At 40.6% G+C, this 21,886-nt stretch overlaps 3 protein-coding genes across 6 annotated transcripts in view; all 3 read right to left on the bottom strand.

Annotated features, from left to right (window-relative positions):
• Positions 1-1,349: 1,349 nt before the first annotated feature.
• On the bottom strand, positions 1,350-6,775 carry clp1 (cleavage factor polyribonucleotide kinase subunit 1). 3 transcript variants are annotated; one of them, XM_086024414.1, is made up of 6 exons: positions 6,644-6,775; positions 5,440-5,719; positions 5,244-5,351; positions 4,043-4,162; positions 3,127-3,264; positions 1,350-2,230 (listed from the first exon to the last, which is right to left on the bottom strand). In XM_086024414.1, exons 2-6 carry the CDS (start codon positions 5,710-5,712, stop codon positions 1,544-1,546), a joined length of 1,326 nt encoding a protein of 441 aa, XP_085880540.1. In that variant the 5' UTR covers positions 5,713-5,719; positions 6,644-6,775; the 3' UTR covers positions 1,350-1,543. The 3 variants fall into 3 exon arrangements, with proteins under 3 accessions (XP_085880540.1, XP_085880538.1, XP_085880539.1); XM_086024412.1 differs by lacking the exon at positions 6,644-6,775 and adding an exon at positions 6,126-6,283; XM_086024413.1 differs by lacking the exon at positions 6,644-6,775 and adding an exon at positions 5,786-6,115.
• On the bottom strand, positions 6,522-11,505 carry selenoh (selenoprotein H). Of its 2 annotated transcripts, XM_086024416.1 has the most exons (5): positions 11,389-11,505; positions 10,935-11,046; positions 9,831-9,973; positions 7,224-7,343; positions 6,522-6,775 (listed from the first exon to the last, which is right to left on the bottom strand). In XM_086024416.1, exons 1-4 carry the CDS (start codon positions 11,402-11,404, stop codon positions 7,237-7,239), a joined length of 378 nt encoding a protein of 125 aa, XP_085880542.1. In that variant the 5' UTR covers positions 11,405-11,505; the 3' UTR covers positions 6,522-6,775; positions 7,224-7,236. The 2 variants fall into 2 exon arrangements, with proteins under 2 accessions (XP_085880542.1, XP_085880541.1); XM_086024415.1 differs by lacking the exon at positions 11,389-11,505 and having other exon boundaries at positions 10,935-11,074.
• Positions 11,506-17,859: 6,354 nt separating this feature from the next.
• The window catches only part of rtn4rl2b (reticulon 4 receptor-like 2b), a 7,592-nt gene continuing 3,565 nt past the window's right edge, over positions 17,860-21,886 (bottom strand). The window contains exon 4 of the mRNA XM_086023195.1: positions 17,860-21,871. Coding sequence (XP_085879321.1) covers positions 21,005-21,871 — 867 coding nt within the window. The 3' untranslated portion in view covers positions 17,860-21,004. The remainder of the gene's footprint in view (positions 21,872-21,886) is intronic.

The following is a 21,886-nucleotide window of genomic DNA, read 5'->3' as shown; positions in this document are numbered from 1 at the left end:
CAAACTGACATACAGTAGCCGAAAAGGTACTCGAAGTTTCTAAAACAAAATAGAGACCATTAAAAAAATAATTTACTAACCAATTTTTACTGTAAAACAGAATAGCACGAAATAATTGTTAGTATGTCTGTCTCTCGTCGAGAGGTTGGAGTAAAAATCTTAGTGTAGTATTTTCTCACGTCCTATGTTAATTTCTGAGGCCAATTACAAGAAGCAAGACAAATTCAAGCAACAATTTTTTTTTAAACACAAGACAATGAAGACAAAATGGCTTAAATAAGTTGAAGAGACAATTGCACTCGCCCCCTAACTTAAACAGTATACAGTACTGTTCTATGGTATTTTGGGAGGGTAAAATGAAGGTGAGGACGTCAATGGAGTTTTCATTCTAGACCAGAAGGAACTTTGATACTTTTTAGGAGACGTAAGGTTATTAAGGGGTTTTATGCAGTCCCAACTAAATGAACTTGTGCTATTTTTGGCTGAGTGTGTTTTGGTAATAAAACCTATTGCTAATATAATAGTAGTCTTCCAACAGCCAGCAGAGAGCTTCCACTTCTTAAAATAAAAATTGTCATATTCACTTGCTCTAATCGAGACCAAAAATTGAGAATACAGTATTAGATGAAATTGCTCCCTTGTCAAAGATATGATAAATGATGTGAATTCTTAGAAAACCTAACCAAAAAAATTCAAGTCTTGAGTCTAGAATGACATATTTTATCCACTTGTATTTTTTACGTTGTAAGGCAAGAGTTAGTTGATTTAAAAAGTATATTATTGATATTTATAAAGAGCCAAAGTTGGAAACTACAAAATCTGAAAGAAAAATCCCCCCACTTTTTATTACCTAAGGTTTTATTACCTTTTAAATTTAACACAGCTAGTGTTTAAAAAAAAGAAGTGAGGTGGACAAAAACAACCATTAGAGCATAGAGGGTTATTTATAAAAAGTATAAGAATAAGTATTTACACACTCAGAAACCTTTTTTAATCGACAAGGTGAAACATGAGCGGGAAAAAAATTAGGAATGTTAAATATGACCTGCAAAGTAAGGTGCCAAGTGTCGAACAAATGAGCTGTTACGACTTCAGTGTACTTTCCCACATTCGTAGATAGTTAAACATCATCCGGTGTATCCTGCACACCTTTTTAAATCTTTATTGTGCCTTTATTTAGACTGAAAGCAAACTCCTTGAGAATATCTTCTGTTAAGAGGGCCCTCTGCAAACTATGGTAGGTTCCAACTCACCCTCAACCCTAATAAGGACACGCGGTATAGAAAATTGATGGCTGAATCAGCAATGCACAAATGTTAAGGGGTAAGTTCATCCATGTATTTCCAATGAAACAAGGGGAAAAAAAGTTTATTTCCAATGAGATGAGAAAAAAAATGACAACAGACTATAAAATATCACTTATCAAAAATAGCACAATGCAATCTGGTTAATAAATTGGAAGCTACATTACAGCAGATTCTGTTACGTAAGCATAGCATCATTTGCAAAGCCCAAAAACACAAGTAAACAAGGCTGCATCACCTCATTTGGTATCCATGAAACGTATGTCCATGATGAGCAGTGTGTGTCTGGGCAGTGGTCTGGGTGCTGGGGACAACACTTTCATCACCTGTGCTTGGGTGTCCACATTGGTCACCACAATAAAGCCACACACGGGACTCTCTACGATTCCCTTTCTTGCCCCCTCGTCTCCGTCCTCTGCACTGCTAACACTCAGCACGTGATAGGTGAGGTCTCTTCCTGGTGTCACAGGGACCAGCTTCAGTTGAGTGTCATCCTGAGACATTCCCAATGGCAGGCAAGAGTCTGGGATGGAAGGTGCCCCGATTTTATAGATGCGGACATCAGAGAAACGCACTTCGAATGAGAAAGGGTAGAAGGACACTCCCCGGAAGCCGTAGAAGTATTCCCGGATTTTCTCATCCCGAACCTCGCGTCGGCACTCCTTGGAGCGCTCGACCACTCCCCCTGACTTGGGCAGGAGCACGACGCGGACAAAGTGAGGAAGATCCCGTTTAAGTTCATTGTACAGCCTCTCGTGGTCCAGCACCAGCACCACGTCCACCTCAAAGGCGGAGGCGCAGTGGACCAGAGCATGGTAACCAGAGCCCTTCACCCAGCCACACGTGTTGATGATACAGCCACCCACGCTGGCCTTCCTGTTCACCTCACAGCGCTGAGAAAACACCTCGGCCAGGCACGATGTCAGCTTGTGGGACATAAAAATATTTCAGGTCATCGGAGTGAACAGATACACCGGATATAAATAAGTCTACACACACAACTGGGATGTGGCTGTGTTCAGATTTAACCAATCACATTCATGCATGTTGAGTGGGAGTCAGTTGACACCTACCACAATTTAATATGCCTTTGATTAACCACAAATACATTTTAGGCTTTCCTTGACTTTTTAGGCAAAAGGTTGAAGGTTTTGTGCTCACACTGACTTTTATTTGGAACTGTTCATAGATGCGTCCACCTTGACTGAACAAGGCCCAGTTGCAGATGAATAAAAACAGCCTCAAAGCGTAATACTGTCACCATCATGCTTCACTGTAGGTATGGTGACGTTTTATATGATGAGCATTGTGTTTGCGCCAAACGGAATGTAGGCCGGAAGCGCTTTAAAAGGAAGAGGACGGACAGTTTCGGAGGATGATTATTTTTATGAATAAGGACGGAGGGACGAGAACGGAAGGGTACCCAGGACGGACCGGCAAAAAAGGGTAAAGTGCCCAGCTCTGGTCATAAATTTATATGTGGTTAATCAGGGTCACTTAAAGTGGTGACAGGTGTGTGCTGGCTCCAATTTAACATGAGTTTGAATGTGGTTCCACGTACCAGTTATGAGAGGGTGCGCAAACACATTATCTCAGTTTATTTTTGCTCCACCTCTCAAAATTATTTTAAAAAAATTAAATGAGTTGTACAGGTCATAGGCCATTAATGCTGGAAAAAGTTTTGAAATTATTTATCATGGTCTCATGTCACCAAAAAAGTGGCATTTGAACAGAGGTGTGCAGACTTTCTATAGCCACTGTAGCTATAGTAAATATGAATTTGGCTTTTATTTAACACTCCCATGTTTGATCTGGCTCTTACCTTATTGTAAAGTTTGATGTTGGTCCCTGGAGAAGTCGAGCCAAAGTGGTAGACCAAGGGAGCCTGGACCGAGAAGCCCTCCTCCACATCTGCTGGACGTTCAATGCACAGCGCTGACACTGTCCCTGGCACTGACACCTTGAGAAAAAGTAAAGGACAGTCAAATATATTTCACTGGGAAGAATATCCATCCATGCATTCATTTTCTGAACCGCTTCTTCTCACTAGGGGTGTCACTAAAATGGTGTTGAATTTCCGGGAAAACTTCAGGTTTTAGAGGGTGATTCTAAAGACGCCCTTCGATTTTTGAGGGATGTTTCACCAGGCGTTTTAGGCCACAATGGGTTAAAAGAATTAAGAGATTTTTTTGTGGTAATTGTGCTTTTTAGAAATGATTTGAATGAATGAGCCATTGACCGCAGTATGCAAAATGGGTGTCGGACTTTGGTGACAACTGATCACTCTGATTGACTGTTAGCTAGCGAATCAGTCCATGAGATAGAAGTACGAGATAGTAAACAAAAGCAAAGCCACAGCAAAGAAAATGGCATTATCTAGTAAATCAAGATCAGAAAAATGTTGATTTTTACTTAGACTTGTTCCTTGTTGATTATGAGTGTGATGGGAATTGTTTTGGATATGTGTGGATTTAATTTCATGACACCCTGATTGTGGATGGTATGATAAAGAATGCAACACTGAGGTGTTGTGTCACCCTGGCCACCCGCTGAAAAATCTTGGGCTACGCCCCTGAGGTTCCACTCTATTTTTTTTTTTTAAGGCAAGGAATCTGAAACTCATAAATAAATAATGCTGTTCCTTTCATGCAGGATGGGTGTGTCCGGAAGGTGCAACAGTTAGAACATCATATTATGTTTCAACTAATTACAGTAATGTGCATGTCTATTCATCATACCCCGCTCTGACCGACATCTAGTTCCACCAGCGTGGGCCTCCTGCCCACTCTCACAGCGTAGCTCAGTAAGAGTCGACACACTGTCGACTTGCCCACGTCTGTAGGTCCTACCACCATAACCTAGGAAAAAAGAAACGATTCATTATATAAACTAAAACCTCTCACAGGGTACCAGTGACACTTCGAATTTACAAGATGGGTGCTTGAGATAGAAGTTGAATTTGTTCTGTGACCACACTCACCAGAATCACCACCCACTTTTATCTCAAATCATCTTTCCCCATTGAAATGAATGGGAATGCCATTAATCCACTGCAGCCACCCCAGAAAAAAAAGTGTTTTTCGTCTGGAGAATTGCACTCTGTAATACTGTGCAGTACTTTAACATACTCTATAATATTGTACCACATATAATAGTTAAACTCAATGAAATCTTTTTTGCAACATGATTAATTCATTGCACCTCCTTTATGTGTGTGCAACTTGGCCCCCAAGGGGGTACAGTACATTACAGTCATGCAAACAGAAATGACAAAGAGTTTCACAACTATGTAAATGACTGGGTAAGATGCAGTAATATTGTCATTTTTTGCTGAGTAAAAAGATTATATACCTGTGAGTATTGTTATATTGTCTGTATTAGAGAACCTGTGGTCCCTCATCAAATGTGAGATTTACAAGGAGGGAAAACAGTACACCTCTCTGAACAGTGTCTGGGAGGCTGTGGTTGCTGCTGCACGCAATGTTGATCGTGAGCGGATCAAAACACTGACAGAATCCATGGATGGCAGGTTTTTTTTTTTAGTGTCTTTGCAAAGAAAGGCGGCTATATTGGTCACTGATTTGTTTTTGAATGTCAGACATGTATTTGTGAATGTTGAGCTGTTATATTGGTTTCCCTGGGGAAAATAAATAATTGAAACGGGTACATCTTTGTTTTTTGTTAAGTTGCCTAATAATGATGCACAGTAATAGTCGCCTGCACACACAGATAGCTAAAACTAAAAAATCCCCACTCCAACTCCCCAAAATATTCAGCTTTGGTATTAATTAGTCTTTTGGGTTCATTAAGAACATGGCTGTTGTTCAATAATAAAATTAATCCTCAAAAATACAACTTGCCTAATAATTCTGCACTCCCTGTAATTCAGAATATAAAGCACTTTCGGGACTGTGTTTATGACTGGATATTCAAACCTACCCTTGGCCCTCTCTCATTGTCCCGCTCTGCCTGTTTTCTCATCTGTTCCAGCGCAGCATGTGTATTCAGGTAGAGCAACATGGGAGTATCTTTGGACACGTAAGCCACCTGAAGTAGTGAGGGAAAGAAGCTGATTACTGAGGGTTAGGGTTAATGACACTATTATAAAGTCAAAAAGGGCAGGCACTATGCTGACCTCTGGCTTCCCGTATAAGTTCACACTGCAGCCTTGCCAGGTGAATACTGCGATCTTGGCGCCTGCTCCAAAAGTGTACTTCTTGTTCCGGTTCAATTCTGAGCCAAACACTTCTGCCATTCCTGTGAGAAGTTCCAACTCCACCTGCTCTGCAGCCTCCCCGGCCTCCACCTCAAAACGAAGCTCAGTCTCCCTCTCCAGGTCATATCTGGTCCCAACTTTACCTGGTTGCAATGGATCGTCACTCGTCTTTTCTACCCCATCTGTTGCCATGATAATGCTAAAAAGAATTTAAAAAAAAAATCAGCGAAAACGATTCATTAATATGAGATACCTAGATACACACCTAACGCTTTGCTTGATGAATTTTATTTGATATATCCAGGGTACAAAATGGTGATGTTTTGACCAAATGTCTGCCTGTTATAGACTAAAAAAACAATACAAATTTGCAATCGTAACCTGAGCATTGATAAGTTTCCTTGCATGACAATTCAGTTAAAAACGCAATTTTATCTAGTGTGGAGTTTGGTGTTAAATTAGTCTAAAGCAGTTGCTAACCGCTAAACTAAACGCAAACATAAGCGACACTAACGTTAGATATTGCCTATTTTATCAAGTCTAAGCGTCAACAATAACTTAAGAATGAATATAAACCCACTCGTATACGTCAGTGCCATACTTACATGTATATTTAAAGCTAATGTGATTCCTGGCGTCAATCACCTACGCGGTGTGGCTGTGAAGGTCGCGCGTTGATGACGCCACCAGTAGCAGCCAATAGCAAACGAGAGTACATGGACACGCAGGGACCTTTCTCTACGTGACTGCTGCGTTCTGTTGACTGAAATTCAAATACTTTGTATATTCTGCACATTTGTGTGCATTTTAGAGGTACAAGCCATTAAACAAAAGAAATCACAGGACCATTGATGCCATTTTAATACTGTAACAAGAATTAATATACACTAGTTGGAGTTGATCTGCACGTCTTTTGACCACATCATGCGTCATTAGGTAGCTTTGGGTTCGTCCTGTACACGGCTTAATCACGTCATAAAAACAATCCAAGGACATAAAAATACCAAAAATGTAAATATTTTATTTTGAGGTGAAAATCAGCCAAAATACCACAAATGTCAAACTTGGAACACAGAAAACTGTGTGTGTTAATGTTAACAGACGCGTTTGTTCTGTAACACACCAGTAGATGTCGCCATGTCTTCACATGTGTGAGCTGGAAAAGCTTGCTTCATCAGAGGAGAGACTGTGAGCATCCAGTTTGGTCACTCCTCGTCATTGTGCTTCCAAAAAAGCCACACCCATGAACAATTACCTGCATGAGAGAGAAGATCGGTCTTTATATGCGATAGTATTGTAATACTATCTCAAACGACTTTGAGAGGTGTCGGGTTAAAGGGGAAGTCAACCCAAACATGTTTTTTTTTAAGAATATGTTCTATGCAAGCCCATTAGTTGAAACAAGGCATTCTGATACATTTTGTGATAAATACATTTGTGGAATAAGAGTTGATCCACCCGTCTTCAGCCATCTCTGGGGGCAACCATTTTTTCACTTCTGTCGACTGAAAATGACATAACTGCTCAGGGCTCAGGTAGGATTCTGCTGCTGAACTCATATTCTGCAAACGCAATAGTAATCAGAATGCCGTGTTTCAACTAGTGGGCTTGGATAGAACATATTCTTGAAAAAAAGTATGGTTGGGTTGACTTCCGCTTTAAGTGTTCCCAGTTGTACTACTGTATCTTTCAAGATAACAAACCTTCACTTTGCATCTAGTCAGTACCGACAGCCTCCTGTAGAGCAGAAACTACAACATCAGGTTCTGGAAATTTGAGCTTACGAGGCGGCCCCTTTTTTATTCCGGTCCAGAGAGATATTTCTATTGACATGAGACACAAGGAAAGATGGTAAAGATGGTAGAATAAGCATTGATTGTGGGTGGTAATTATCCTTCGGGAAGTATAGAGCATGTCACTCCGCATACAAACTCTTCCATCCTCTCCTCTCAGGCAGGAGGCTATGGAGCATCCAGAGCAGTACCACCAGACTGAGTAACAGCTTCTTTCGGCAAGCTATTAAGACTGTTAAACTCAAACAGTGCTCTGCAGTCCCGAGATCATCCCCCCGCCCCCCTCCCTTTCTATTCATCCCTGCATGTTGAACACGCTACTATGGTCTACATTTTGTTGATCTACAAACCCGAATTCCAGTGAAATCAAGGCTCCTGAGACCTTAGGTATTGTATTTCGTTCCATATCATTTGAACGTGTGTCTGCATGACAATAAAATTCCTTCAAACACAATCAGGGTGGACTTCCAAGTTGTCCTAATGTCAAACCGATTTTCCAATAGACATCTAATACAGAGCTGGGCATTTTACTAAAAATTGATCTTCCGTTATTCGTCATCCGTCTGCAACGTGGGTACCCTTGCGTCGTCCGTCATTTGTCTTTTTTTCCGTGGGGAAAAAAATACCACCCGTGTATAGGCCGGTCCGCGTCTAATTTTAAATGGCCGTCCATCGGCGAGTCCGACTACACTTTCACTCGCATTGGATCACGTGGGCTCTGCATGCTAGATCCAGACGCTGCTGGATCTAAGAGCAGGAACGGAGTCTGGAAAGGAGTGCCTGTCTATGAGTGCTAATATCTGACATTTTGGATGTAGACCGATATGTTCCGATACTGTTTTTTTGCGGATATCGGACCGATATTCGTTATCAATAATGGATCGGGACATCATTAAAAAACATTTATCCATCCATTATCTATACAGGTCGTTCTATCCTCACGAGGGCCGCGGGGGTGTTGTAGTCTACCCCAGCTGTCATCAGGCAGTAGGTGGGGAACACCCTGAACTGGTTGCCAGCCAATGGCAGACACCATTAAAAAAAACCGCAAAACAAAAATATTAAATATTAAAAATATATTTTAAAAAGTAAACATACTTGTCTTGCAACTATATCAACATTAACGTAAAACAAATTTAAAAAAAAACTACAATGAACAGAAAAAGAAACAATTCGAACAAATCACTACTATAGTGCTAAACATTATATAAACAATTACTTTGTGTAAAAGAAAGGTTGTGTAGAGCAACAAGGGTGCAACATGCAGTGGGATTGCAAAAAGCACTACTGTGAGGTGAGATGCATTTTTTTGTTAAACTTGCTTGTGTTCCTCCCTGACATTTTTATGATTGATTGCACTTGTGACAATGTGCAGCGATGCTGCAATGTCATCCTTCTGTCCCTCTCCAATTTCCAGGCATAACCAGTCAAACCAAGAATAACCAAACCACAGTCATTTAACAAGAGCACTCCATTTGAAAAAACAAGTAAGCAGTGTAAAGTAACTGAAGCAGTGACTTACTACCTTGCTGAAGACATGATTTCCATGAGGGCTTTAAAAGACTCTTAAAAGTACTAGACCTGCGATATGAGCTGTGTTTTTATGTTTACATTATGTTACCTTTTATGTTTACATTCACTGTACATTTTGATACAAATTGTCACTATTCAAATTAAAACCTGTTAAGAAAGCTTAGCTGACTTAAAATGTCATTTTTTTCATTGTCATTTTTAGAGTTTTATACACATTTTAAATATGTTTAACGTGAGGAAAATGGTCAGAAATGTGCAAATTAGTCTTAAAAAAACGATGTAAAAAGAGTCATGATAAAATCGTGATTTTATTCTTAAAAAATGTGATGTGATATTTTCGCCAGATCGCCCACCCCTAGCCGAGAGTGAAACGCTCAGTTGCTACGTTCGTAGCAACAAAGATAACCCAATGTAAATGACGCCAGCTTGCACTGCATGAGTGTACGTTATCAAAACCTCACTCCTCAGAGCCTTGAAAGCTGTTTGACTTTGCAGCCCGTGTTCTCAAGCCGGCGACACGGTGACAGCACAGCTTCAAAGCTGGAGTAGATGAGGCTGCTGCCGCCACCATAACACAAATACTCATCCTACATATCAAAACAACATAAAAACTGTAGGGGTAGATGGCAGGATGGTTTAGACTACGTATCATGTCGTAATATGAGAAGGCACAAAATAACGTTCATATAGTCCTGAGCATTCGAAAATTAACTTGAGTAATTTCTCCGAGACCGTTAACAGAACCGTTTAGCGCGGAGCTTATCGGTTGTGCAGTTTTTAAAAATTCAGCCCTCGGCCCAGTTTAGTACCGGTGCTCGGTACCTATCCCTAGTGTTCCCCATGTAGCATTGTTGATTTGTTTTCCCCCCTCCAGCATTTAAATTGTACAACATCCCTGTTCTAAGTAATATCTTAACATTCTTAACGGTCATGCAAGTATAAAAGTATTTAGCACAATTAAATTCATTCATTCATTCAGCTCACCTTTGCCTTCATCTATAAGAGTGATCTCAAAGCTGTTCCTGCGAGGCTTCTCGGGATTGAGGACCACAGTCAGTTCTGGGCATGCAGCCAAAAGGGCAGCTTTCACCCCCTCGGCATTACGCCCATACACTCGTCAGCTCTTACTGCCAAATATAACAGATCATCACGAGGATGTTAGTGCTGCTTACCAGGATGGCATACAACGTTTTTTTCAGCCTGAGTATGAGTACAAGTACTTACATTTGAGTAAGTACTTATGTAAGTACGATTATCGGCTCTGATATTCAGTGTTTTGACGAATAACGGCATCTGCCCTTTTTTAAAAATCAATTTAAAACTGTTAACTTCAAAGAACTCTTTATTTAATTTTCTAGTTAACTCTATAAGAGATTCTACTGACCCTGGGAACACTCTGCACTTTTGCTTTTTGTTTGAAATTAAAAAGATAAGTGAAATTTGAACAATTCTGTCATTGTGAAATTTTGGAGGAGTGTAGAAAATTACATGGAGCTGTTGTTTTCATTCAACTTTTGAAGATGTACGGATGACCCCGAGAGCTCCCTTTTTGTTAACATTTTACAACAAAGATTTATACTGGCAAACATTATTGCTGAAACCGAATATCGGCTCCAAATATCGATTATCGGCCTCCTTGACTACTAATAATCGGTATTGTATCGGCCCTGAAAAAAAACAGATCGATCTATCTCTAGTCTGTACTAACAGTCTATCTCTAGACTGTACTAACAATAATTACTCTGATTGCATATCGCTGCTGTCGGGCAAAACCCTTGTACCTCCAAAATGGTCAATTTTCAGGAGACCCAAAAAATGGCAAGGTTGCTCAACTATTAACATTGTATCATGAAAGAGAGCAAGCCTTTTTCAACACTTTAGATTAGACAATAATGTGTAAAAATTACATCCACGTGTGTGGACTGACCAATGGTATAGATTTTTTTTAAAAATATGAAATTCATCAAAATGTGACTTAGGAGCTTTTGGCCTGACGCCAGCGATACGTATTTTAAATTAATATCAATTTTCAACACCAGCTTTGGACATGTAGGCCACTGTTTTTTTGTATGTTACATACATGCTTACCAGTGTTCAATAACCACTCTTTGGCCTTGCAGCACAGGCACATCCTCTTTTGTCGCCTTGGCGGGGTTCTCCTGTTCCTCAACCTCAGTTTTGCGCTTACTCCCACGGCGGCCTAATGACGTCATCACGTTATCAAACATGTTTACTGTACTGCATATCGAAAATGCACGTTTGTTAGTTCATGTTTGACTGAATAGCAACAAAATGCAACAAAACGTAGACATTGATTTTACTCATTCAATTGCACAAGAAACTTGTAATGTTATATCTGAAAATACTTTCATTTAAAAAAGGCAATTTGCCCCACTTTGAAGAATTAATGGCGACAAAATGCTTCCTACCGACAACGTAACCGCAAATAACCTGACGTTCGTAAATAGAGTTGTTTTTATGGCATGATGTAAGCCAGAGTGGCGTTTTTCAGAGACAAAACATAAACGAGGACCAGACCGACCTGCTACAGACGCCATTGTTGTTGTGAAACTTTCGCGGGTTAGCGGACTGTACTAACACGCCACAGGCTGATGGGGGTGCGGATTACTATAAACCTTTTGGGAATGATTACGGCACCCTCTGATAAAAGTAAAAGTAATTAATTGAGTTGATAATTTTCACCACGGGTTCTCAAAGTTTGCGGTCCAGAGTCCACTTACAAAAGGGGAAATTAGAGGATACAATTTTCAAGGATGCCTAATTACAATCTCCGTACATTTAAATCTGGCCTGAAAACGTTGTTATTCAATCCAGTGGCACGGGTTTCATAAAACAGAATTCATTTAATTAAATAAATTAATTTAATCTATCTATTAAATTAATTAATGTAATTAACAGACTTAAATCTATATGTCTTTAGTTAGTTAGTTAGTTAGTTAGTTAGTTAGTTAGTTAGTTAGTTAGTTAGTTAGTTAGTTAGTTAGTTAGTTAGCACGTCTGCCTCACAGTGCCGATGTCATTGGTCCGTATCCGGGCTCCGGCCTTCCTGTGTGGCATTTGCATGTTCTCCCCGTGCCTGCGTGCGTTTTCTCCAGGTACTGTACTCCAGTTTACTCCCCATTCCAAAAAAACATGTACGGTAGGTTGATTGATCACTCTAAATCAAGGGTGTCAAACTCATTTTTGTCGCGGGCCACATCATAGTTATGAAGTCCCTCAGAGGGCTGTTTGGACTGTGGTGTTTGAAAGGAATATTGTTGAAATGGTTGTTATAACAGAAAGGTTCCAATAGAGGGCGCTCGACGTCCATATAAAGAAGGTACAAGGAGAACTGCGGAGAGAGACTTCAGAGTAGCTGACGTGTGTTCACGGAGTGGAAATAAAACAACGAAGCGCAACTGCTATACTTCTCTGTCGTTTTTCACCGTGGCATTCCCGAACTAATTAATCTGGACACAACAATGACTGAATCCATATAAACATATGATCATCTTATATTATCACGTATACACAACAAATTGATGGATAACTAGTTTTGAAATCAGAAGCCAGTAAAGAGTTTGGGTTGCCTTGGTGTTGCCCACCCACGGACACGCTCTGCCCACCCCCAAAAATGTGTTTTAAAAATGAATGGATGTAGTTCTGATGTAGTTCTAAATATTTTTCGTAATATTTTTCCACCTGCATGACCATACTGTTCAGTTATGGATGTCTTCTAAATCAAATAAAATCAAATTATTTTTTATTTGTTTAGCCCAAATCACAACAACAGTTATCTCAATTAAGGAGAAAACAAAATACCTTTTAAAGTGCAGTATCCCTACGCTGAATTTCAACCTACTTGAGCATTGTAGCACTTTTTTGCCCCCGAGGTAAGACTAATGCCCCCCCACACCTGGCATCCTGGTAACACCACTAACCCGCGACCCTCGTGAGGAGAAGCGCTTCAGATAATGGATGGATGGATGTCTTTAGTTGTGTCATAGTTTTAAATTGAGTTTTTGTCCAACAACAAGGGATTTTTTCTAAATATTTGTACAACATAAAACCTATTGGTGGGGAAAAGTGCCACAAATGTATTACTTCAGGTCCCAATTAGAAAAAAGGATTAAACTATTTCTTGAATTATTCTAAATTTCTTGTCAATGGACAATGCCAATGGACTCCACCACATCATTGTATTTGCTAATCATTTCATGTAACATTTTGGCACTCATTTAAATATGATATCAGCTCTGATTTAAATTGCTTCATCCGCTTAAGTCACCCTTCTGGTACTTGTAACTGAAAATCTGCATAAAAATGGTAGTAGCACAGACGAATACAGGGATGGTGTCCTTTTGTTACTTTTAGTATCTAATCCCTGAATATCCACTTGTGTTGAACAGTTGAAGATGATATCCAAAAGATGGACAAATGCACGAGAAATTCTGCCAAGTACCAGATGGATGTGCTCAATTACTGTACTTCAAATCCAAAAGCCAATACCTACCATATGTGGTTACCCAAATAGTAGCGGATGCATGCTTCTTACCTCGGATGTGGCGTTAACATTTATAGAAACTGTGTAAATGTAAATGTTTGACGACATCAGAGGGCGCGACTGTGCCAACAAACAAAGGCTGTCAAATTTCCCAGAGCGAGGCAGCGTGTGACTCACACGTGCTCATAATCTTTGTCTTTTTTGTTTTCCCGTCAAACAATTCCACATTTACACTTTTACTCTTGTTTCAGCGTCAGGTTATTTTGCATGGTAACTCTTATGCACGTGAGCTTAAATCACAGGACTCACGCACGCATGTCTAACCATACTCTCCTCTTTTCCCTAGTCGAGACCTGGTGCTGGTGCTCCTTTCGGTTTAAACTAGTGTTAGGGTGTCAAAGTAGGGTTTTAAATTCGCGTTAGGGTTTCAAAATCGGGTTTTAAACAGTGATGGCTGAGTACTGACACCAGGTTTCAGCCTTATTTCAAGGTATCGAGTACTCCCAATGGCTGTCAATACTAGTCACTAATACTAGTCACTGGAGCCCTCTTGTGGCTGTTCTATTAAGAAGTTCATGGCTGGCAGAACGTTTTTCTAAGTTAACTGCCATGTAAATGTTCTAGAATTCCCATTAAGATGATGTACGCACATACATACGTACGTACATTATGTATGTACATATGTATGTACGTATGTATGTACGTATGTATGTATGTATGTATGTATGTATGTATTATGCATATAAGGTTTATATTAATGCTTGTGTCTTGATACCAAATGTTATACCATTAGTCGCTAACTCAATTTCTACACAGCTGAATGGGCATTTTTCTCTTTTAGATTCCATCCATGTCATGTTTTATTTTGCATTTTTGATAATTTATTACAAATTAATGCGAAATCAGAGTGAGGTGTTGGTGTTTAATTAGATCTTAGGTTCTTAATTGCAGAATGATTATTCTGCATTTTGTCAGAACTAAATGAAAAGTCTTTCTTTAAAATGATCTGTCATTGGTTTAATAGAAATTCTATATATCAAAAGTACTAGTGGTATTGGTTACTTGATATATAAGAGTTGAGTGTTCATACCGGTAATGGTCTGGAATAAGTGGTATCGAACATCACTAGTTTTGAACTAGGGTTAATCTTTCAAAGTTGGGTTTTAAACTATGGTGTGAAAGTAGGGTCACCATTTTTTAACGTGGTTTAAATGTGGGATTAACATTTCAAAGTGTTTTTTTATCTATCTATCTATCTATCTATCGATCGATCGATCGATCTATCTATCTATCTATCTATCTATCTATCTATCTATCTATCTATCTATCTATCTATCTATCTATCTATCTATCTATCTATCTATCTATCTATCTATCTATCTATCCATCCATCCATCCATCCATCCATCCATCCATCCATCCATCCATCTATCTATCTATTATTGTATTATACTGTATGCACTACCGTATTTTGATTTGATTGTTTTGTCCCCCTAAAAACGAATTCTGACTGAATTCTTCTGATGCACAGCAGCTCTTGTATTGGATCTCGCTGGATGGCCTCAATATTTTATTCTTACACTGCTGGTAGATTGACAGCCAACAGGAATCACAAACCCAACGACTCAGGTTTACATGTGCAAGACAAAAGAAACTGGTCAATACATGTAATCGTTGAACAATTATGCATGATATAGGTCTGCGGCTGCTCGATTCTATTCTGTTGTTTTGGAGCCATCGACACTAATGTGCTGTGCCAACGTGTCAGTTGTCTTGTCCAAATATGACATGTGCAAGAGTGAACGTCACCAAAGCACGTCAATGACACGGCAACTCATAAGGGCAGACGCACATGTTCGAAGCATCTGCATGTGTGTGAGAGAGCGACAGAGAGAGATTGAGTTGGTGTCTAGACAAAGAATGAGTGACAGCATAAAAAGCACACACAAAAGAGAGCGAAAGAAAGGCCAGGGGAAAAATAGCATAGACATTTTGAAAGACAGAGAGTGGGCACCGTGTATGCACGTCATCAGTGTGAGATGACCTCCTCTTTGCTAATAGCCTTTACATTCATAGTTGTGTTGTTGTCAAATCAGAAAAAAAAATACAGTAGGTCCCGTTTGTAGCGCACAGGAAGTTTTGCGAGGATACAATGCAAACGCCTACAGTTTTCTGAAATGGGAACATAGTGTAGAAATATATCACTGGTGTCGGGCCAAAACCTTATAAGTCACATTTTGGTGAATTTCATATTTTATCAAAAATCTATACTATTGGTCAGTCCGGAACTGTGGATGTTATTTTTATACATTATTGCCCAATCTAAAGTGCTGAAATGGCTTGCTCTCTTTCACGATGCAATGCTAATGACTGAACAAACTTGCCATTTTGGGGGTATCCTAAAAAGTTACTATTTTGGAGGTACATGGTTTTGTCAGGGATATGAAGGATAACCTCAAATTCAAGCTGTGTGTGCTCAACTTCATCATACGGCGGCATTTCTTATACCTTTCATTGTTTTTCCACTGGTTCCATGATGCTGGCAGGACACTTTAAAAACACTTGGGTTGAAAATAGCACAATTTTGGGTAAAAAATGCACTGATCCACAACTTTCTTGGTTGTTTTGCAGAAAACAACCCAAAAAATGGGTCGTTTTGCACAAAACAACTGCAAAAAAAATGGGCTGTTCTTTACAAAAGAATGCAAGAAAGTGAATCAAATTGCTCCAATTTTTGTAGCCGCCCATTTTTGACCCAAAATTTTGCTATTTTTAACCCAACTGTTTTTAGAGTGTACTTACAGTATTACTATTATTGTCATATTCTGTAAGATGTAATGGAGTGGGAATAAAGTTAGAATAAAGTAATCAGCGTATCGCGTGGCTTTTTATACATACTAATGAAATCAAGAGCTCTGAGGTGTTTGGAACAAATTGTACACCACACACAAAAAAAAGTTAGGCTGAAATTTCAGAACTAACTAAACATGCACGATAACCTCTACAAGTGAACTTCATTTGACCATCTGTAAACCTTTGAATGCATGCGTCCACCTGTTCAGTGTTTCAGTATCTTTTCCACAACTTGCTGTTCTCGTACAAGGAGCTGAAGGCAAAATTCACAAGAGCCATGAATGGACCAAGACACGCCTGGCTCAAAAACAATTGGCATTTAAACAGTCCTCTTCATCATACAGTTCACATTTTGAAATCACAATACCATGATGCCTATCATGTACAGTATATGTTAATGATCAAGAGTACCTCATCGTTGCAAGGGCTCAACTAGGATATTCTCAGTGGGAGTGGCCAGTGAGCTTAGCGTGTCACAGAATGTCATCAGCAGGGTGCAACACAGAGAGCCACAAACACCTGAAGTAGTGGACATGCTTGGAAGTGTATTAGGCAGTTTATGGATCAAACCACTGCTGCATATATATATATATATATATGTATATGAATATCAAATTTATATTCAGTTATATGTTTTGATCATACAGTATCGTACTAGGCAACCAGACCATATCATACGTTGCAGTAAGTGCAATTTCAGGTTCGATGAGTGAGTCTCCTCACTTTTCATTACTGGTATGCTTCTGGCGTGGGTTTTCTCCGGGTGCTCCGGTTTCCTCCCACATTCCAAAAACATGCATGGTAAGTTGATTAGACACTCTAAATTGCCGTAAGGTGTGAGTGTGAGCTCCAGCACGAACGTGGCCCTTGTGAGGATAAGCGGTATGGATAATGGATGGGTATGCTTCTATGGTGGCATCAAAACACAAAACTCCTTTAGATGATCAATAAGCTGAAGTCTCACAAGATTTTCATTTGGACGGCCATTCTTTCTTTGAATTACAGTATTTTTGTATTCCACTTACAGTTCGTGGCATGCAACTTCAGAAGTTCCACTGAATGTCTTATTACAGTGAGAGGTTGGTTGTTCATGTACAGTATTTTGGACTTGTGAGTGTGTATATCACAATCACATTTGAATCAGCAATATCACAGTTTGAATTCTGTTGAGGGGGTGTGTGAACTCCAAAACAAGTTCTCACCTCATCATGTATCCTATTTGGCCCCATCTTTGAACCACACCTTTTTCCCTGCCAACTGACCCTCCCCCAACACATTTTTGACATCTCATATACATGTTATATGCTTCAATCTGTAAGTGTGAAGATTGAATAGTATCGTTATTGATCAACTTTACCAGACACAAACACACTGTCACATGGATGGCTCACAATTCACGGACTCTCACAACAAACACGATGAAGGACAATCAGTGACTCACTTGACTACTGTCAACTTCTCACAACTTCATAAGTGACATCAACATCGACATTTATTTGAATGTCACTCTTTCTTGCAAATGTTGATGTTAAATTATTTGTTGTTAATTGAATGCTTTATTTGATCCCAATGTTTGTGCCAGATGCCTAATTCTAATTCCTAAGAACCAGACAAAGCCACTTAATACAGTGAAATAAAGGAACTCCCACTCGCATATGTCTGATCATTTCTTTATTAAAAAGAAAAAACAAAAGCGAACAACTGTTTCTACCAGTTTTCCATTGATAAACACAGAATTCGATTAATTATCAGATCAAATGCAAAAGCGGTTTGGTAAAAATTTGACAATACAGTATACATTTGACAAACAGCTTCAGTGAGTACTGCAGCTTACGATAGCGTGTTTCACACTGTCCAAAAGCATGTTGTTCAATTAAATAAAGCTGTAACTGTTGGTATGTTAAATAAATAAATAAATAAATAACTAAATAGGCTACTACAGCAAATCTGTAAATTATGTTCCAAATTTTGGAAATTTTCAGACACACACAAACAGATGTGCAACATAAAATTGATTTACCCTTCTCATGATCAAAGCCAATAATCTAATGCAAAAAAAATAAACATTTCTGATTCTATCTGTTTGACTTTACCAGCCAATGTTCGTGTCCATTACTGAAGGCTACTGAGTGAAAGGGAAAAGTAAAACTAGGCAACAGAAGTGCAGAGAAACATCCGTGATATTTGACGTATGTCGTGTGATGCGTGTTTCAAGTTTCCTCGAGTTGCTTTAAGTTGCATGTACAAGTGTGGGCGGCTGTGCTGCTGGCATCTCTGGGGTGGCACAAGACTTGGAATCTCAGAGAAGAGTCACTCTTGGCTGCAAATCCTGCACTTGGCCCCTCACTTTCTTTTAGCAGCTCTGCTCTGAACATTTTATTTCGCAATTAAATTTGTTGTCTCTCCTTCTAGTCTGTCAACTGTGCTAAGACATCTTTCTTCACTTCCCAGTAGTGCCATATGAACAATGGTAATATTTATCCAATTTTTTTCCTATCAGTCTACTATCTTAATTTTGGACCATTTCTCTTGGCTGCATTTCTTTCAGAGCTTGTACGTGGATGTTTTTGTGCAATCACATTTCAGCATCTACAGTATGTGCTGCCATGTTTACATATAACCTGTCCAGGGCCTTCGGGATTAGTAGTAGGCCGATGCAATTTAAACTATAAGCAATCGGATGGTTTCTTTCACCAAATTAGCAGAGCTGGGCATTCCGTCCCGGGGGCGGAACGGTCCTTCCTTCCGTCCCGCATGGACACCCATTTTTGGGACAGAGGGCGATAAGTTTTAAAAAAGGGCGGAGGTGGATTTTAGTCCGTCCCACTAATCGTCTCTTATGCGCGTGACGTGGTCACGAGATGGCCAAAGTTCATCTCAACCTACACGACGAAATGGGCAAACGACAAAAATTGCCTCCGAATGCTTCAAACGCGCCACAAGTTACCCAACTGCGCATACTTGCATTGGGAACACCCTGGCGGGAACGCTGTGCACAGCGCACGGTCGGTCTTCACGGAGGGAAGAAGAAAAGGAAAAAGGAGAGGAAGAATGAGATGAAGAAAAAGTAGGAGAAGGAGTGCTGGCATTTGACTGCAGAAAATTTGAAACCTGAATGCCGCAGTCGCTTCATTCGCGCATATCGGAGAGGGGAGGGGCTTTGCTTGGTAGTAGACGATGCAAAACAAAAAAGAGGTTTTGACATCGCAATCAAGTGGCCGATTGTGCAAAAGCTAATGCAAACAATATTGCCGTCTTGGAAAAGTTCAACAGCTGTAAAAAACTAAAGAAAGTAAAAACATACCAGGTACAACAAGCTCCTCGCTCACGGTTCTCCGAGCCTGGTCTCTTTTTTTCTTGTTCTGGTTGTGGTAGCTGGCCGTTCATATAGCTCGGGATGTGACATAGTAATGCCTGACACCGATTGGCTGCCGCAAGGCGAAAAGGGAAAAAAGATTCATTTATATTAGCTGCGCTGAATGGACGAATCTTTTGTGCTTCGCCCAGCGTCCCACCGCTCCAAACGCATCACAGACGCCGCCCTGCACGCAACAGCGCCCGCCCGCCCGCGCTTAATACATTGACTTCAATTTAATTGCGTCGCCAGATTCAATTGAACACTCACATGTAGCAGCACCGAAACTGCTCCTGCGCGATTTGTTTCTCCTCACATGGACTGATAGCGTTCCAGTCGGCGCTCTGGAAGCGGAGGGGAAACCAGCGAGCCAATCAGCAAACTGAAGGGCTGACCAATGGAAACGGGGTGGACGTAAGGATGGAATCGCTTTAAAAGGATGAGGACAGGGGACAGGACGGGGTTAGAGAACAATCATTTTTATCATTAAAGACAGAGGGAGGAGGACGGAAGGACACCCAGGTCGCGGACGGAGGACAGACCGGCTAAAAAGTGTCAAGTGCCCCGCACTGCCGATCAGATTTCAAATGTGTCCTCAAAGGCCTTGTTGAAGTCATCATTTTTCGGACATCTGATTGATTGGTTAGAGCAAGCCAAGTTCAACAAGTAAAACACATCCCTAGTGATCCGCAGACATTAATACATAATAAGTATCTCTGGTGAGTATGATGTATTTAATTTTAAATTTCAGTTTTGCGGCTTAGTTGTGTGCTGTTATAATTGTTTTTTTATATAGTATTGATGGTTTCTATGATTGTGATGTGATAATGGTAGTAAGGTAGTAAGAGGCGGCTTATGTTTGCTAAGTCCCATCTACTCATGAAAAGAAACACGGTATAGAAACCAAACTATTGGTACAAACCTCCTAATTGTTATTTACATCGATTTTTACTTCTAGCAAAGCCATGCGCTCACAGCTTTTAGTCCTCATTGGTGATGGAAATAAAAGCGGTGGTACTGATGATGTTGGTTGTTATATTAATGGTTTGTGTAGAAAACACCTCTAGACAAGGTGTAATTGCTGCATAGATTGCTGCCATATAAGCAAAATAAAAGCATGCCTCTCCAAATTAAGGTGTGTTGTGTTGTCTATGAACGGTAGCTGTTTGCCACCTATCACAGTCTCTCTCATTGTCAAGGCCACATATATGTTAGTAAGCAGCAGCCAAATCAACAATAATGATCAGCCTTATATTGCCTCAACTGATATCTGCTTGTGAAAACAGATTTGAGCTCCCTCGCCTGTTTCTTGTCATTGTGTACCGCCAGCTACTTGGAGCTCAAGGAGGTGACTGAAAGGGATCAAGACCCCAGGCTTTTGTTTTGAGTTGAAAGGAGCAGGGCGGAGGAATGAGAGAAGAAGGAAAAGTTGAGGGAATGGTGGATTCAGCCAAAAAGTAAATAAAGAGAGATCACAATTAAGCAGGAGAGGGGGTGAAGGAGAACTGGACTGGTGGCAAAGGATGAGTATGAGGATGCAAAAGCTGGATTGTCATAGCCTGGCGAGCACTCAGGCTCAAGGCAGCGGATGGCGGCATCTTCGTTGCCATAGTTGTCCCAGTACTCTTCAGGGTCGAGCTTAGGGAGAGCCACTTCGTCATCTGATAGTTCATACCTTGGAGGAAACGAGTTGAATTGGGTTTTGGGGAAGTACTGTGGCTTTCCTACAGGGAATGCCTTGACTTTCTCTGTGGTCTTCTGATTATTGACCTTGGAGGAAGAAACGGGCTTGTGCTTGGAGAACCACCAGCGCGTCTTGGTGCTGAACGTGGTCGTGGTGGTTCCAGCCAGCGAGCCGGGGTCAGGCATTGGGCAGAGGGCAAAGTCCAGCTCCCGCAGGAATCTGAGATCTTGCCCGCGACGCTGGGATGGCGATGAGCATATCAGCTCGGAAGAGGAAATGCGGCCCTTGCGGAACCACTCCCACAAGCTACGGGCCTCACAACCACAGGACCAAGGGTTGCCGTTGAGACGGAGGAAGTTAATGCCGTGGGTGTCTTGCATAGCTTGGCCTGGGAGCTCAGCGAGGGAGTTGTTGAACAGGTAAAGAATGGAGAGGCGGCCCAGGTCACGGAAAGCGCGACGGTTGACCTGCCTGATTCGATTGTCGTGGATAAGGAGGCGGTCCAGATTGACCAGGCCTCGGAATACATTCTCAGAGAGGACACGGATGCGGTTGCCGTGGAGGAATAGGTGGGTGAGGTTGACCAGATCTGAGAACAGGTCATCCTGCAGAAAGTGGAGTTGATTCTCCTGAAACAATGTTAA

The sequence above is a fragment of the Filicampus tigris genome, chromosome 2 (genome assembly GCF_054856515.1).
Source record: "Filicampus tigris isolate MCC_2025a chromosome 2, RoL_Ftig_1.0, whole genome shotgun sequence".
NCBI lineage: Eukaryota > Metazoa > Chordata > Actinopteri > Syngnathiformes > Syngnathidae > Filicampus > Filicampus tigris.
The sequence above is the reverse complement of the archived record's forward strand: the minus strand, read 5'-3'. Positions and strand labels throughout refer to the sequence as shown.

What these genes read in the sequence shown, in the direction of transcription:
- clp1 (XM_086024414.1), bottom strand. Translation starts at nt 5,712, where the DNA reads ATGGCAACAGATGGGGTAGAAAAGACGAGTGACGATCCATTGCAACCA. An exon ending in ACTTATACGGGAAGCCAGAG is followed by an intron (nt 5,352 to 5,439) that starts GTCAGCATAGTG and finishes TCACTACTTCAG; the next exon opens with GTGGCTTACGTGTCCAAAGA. An exon ending in ACAATGAGAGAGGGCCAAGG is followed by an intron (nt 4,163 to 5,243) that starts GTAGGTTTGAAT and finishes CTTTTTTCCTAG; the next exon opens with GTTATGGTGGTAGGACCTAC.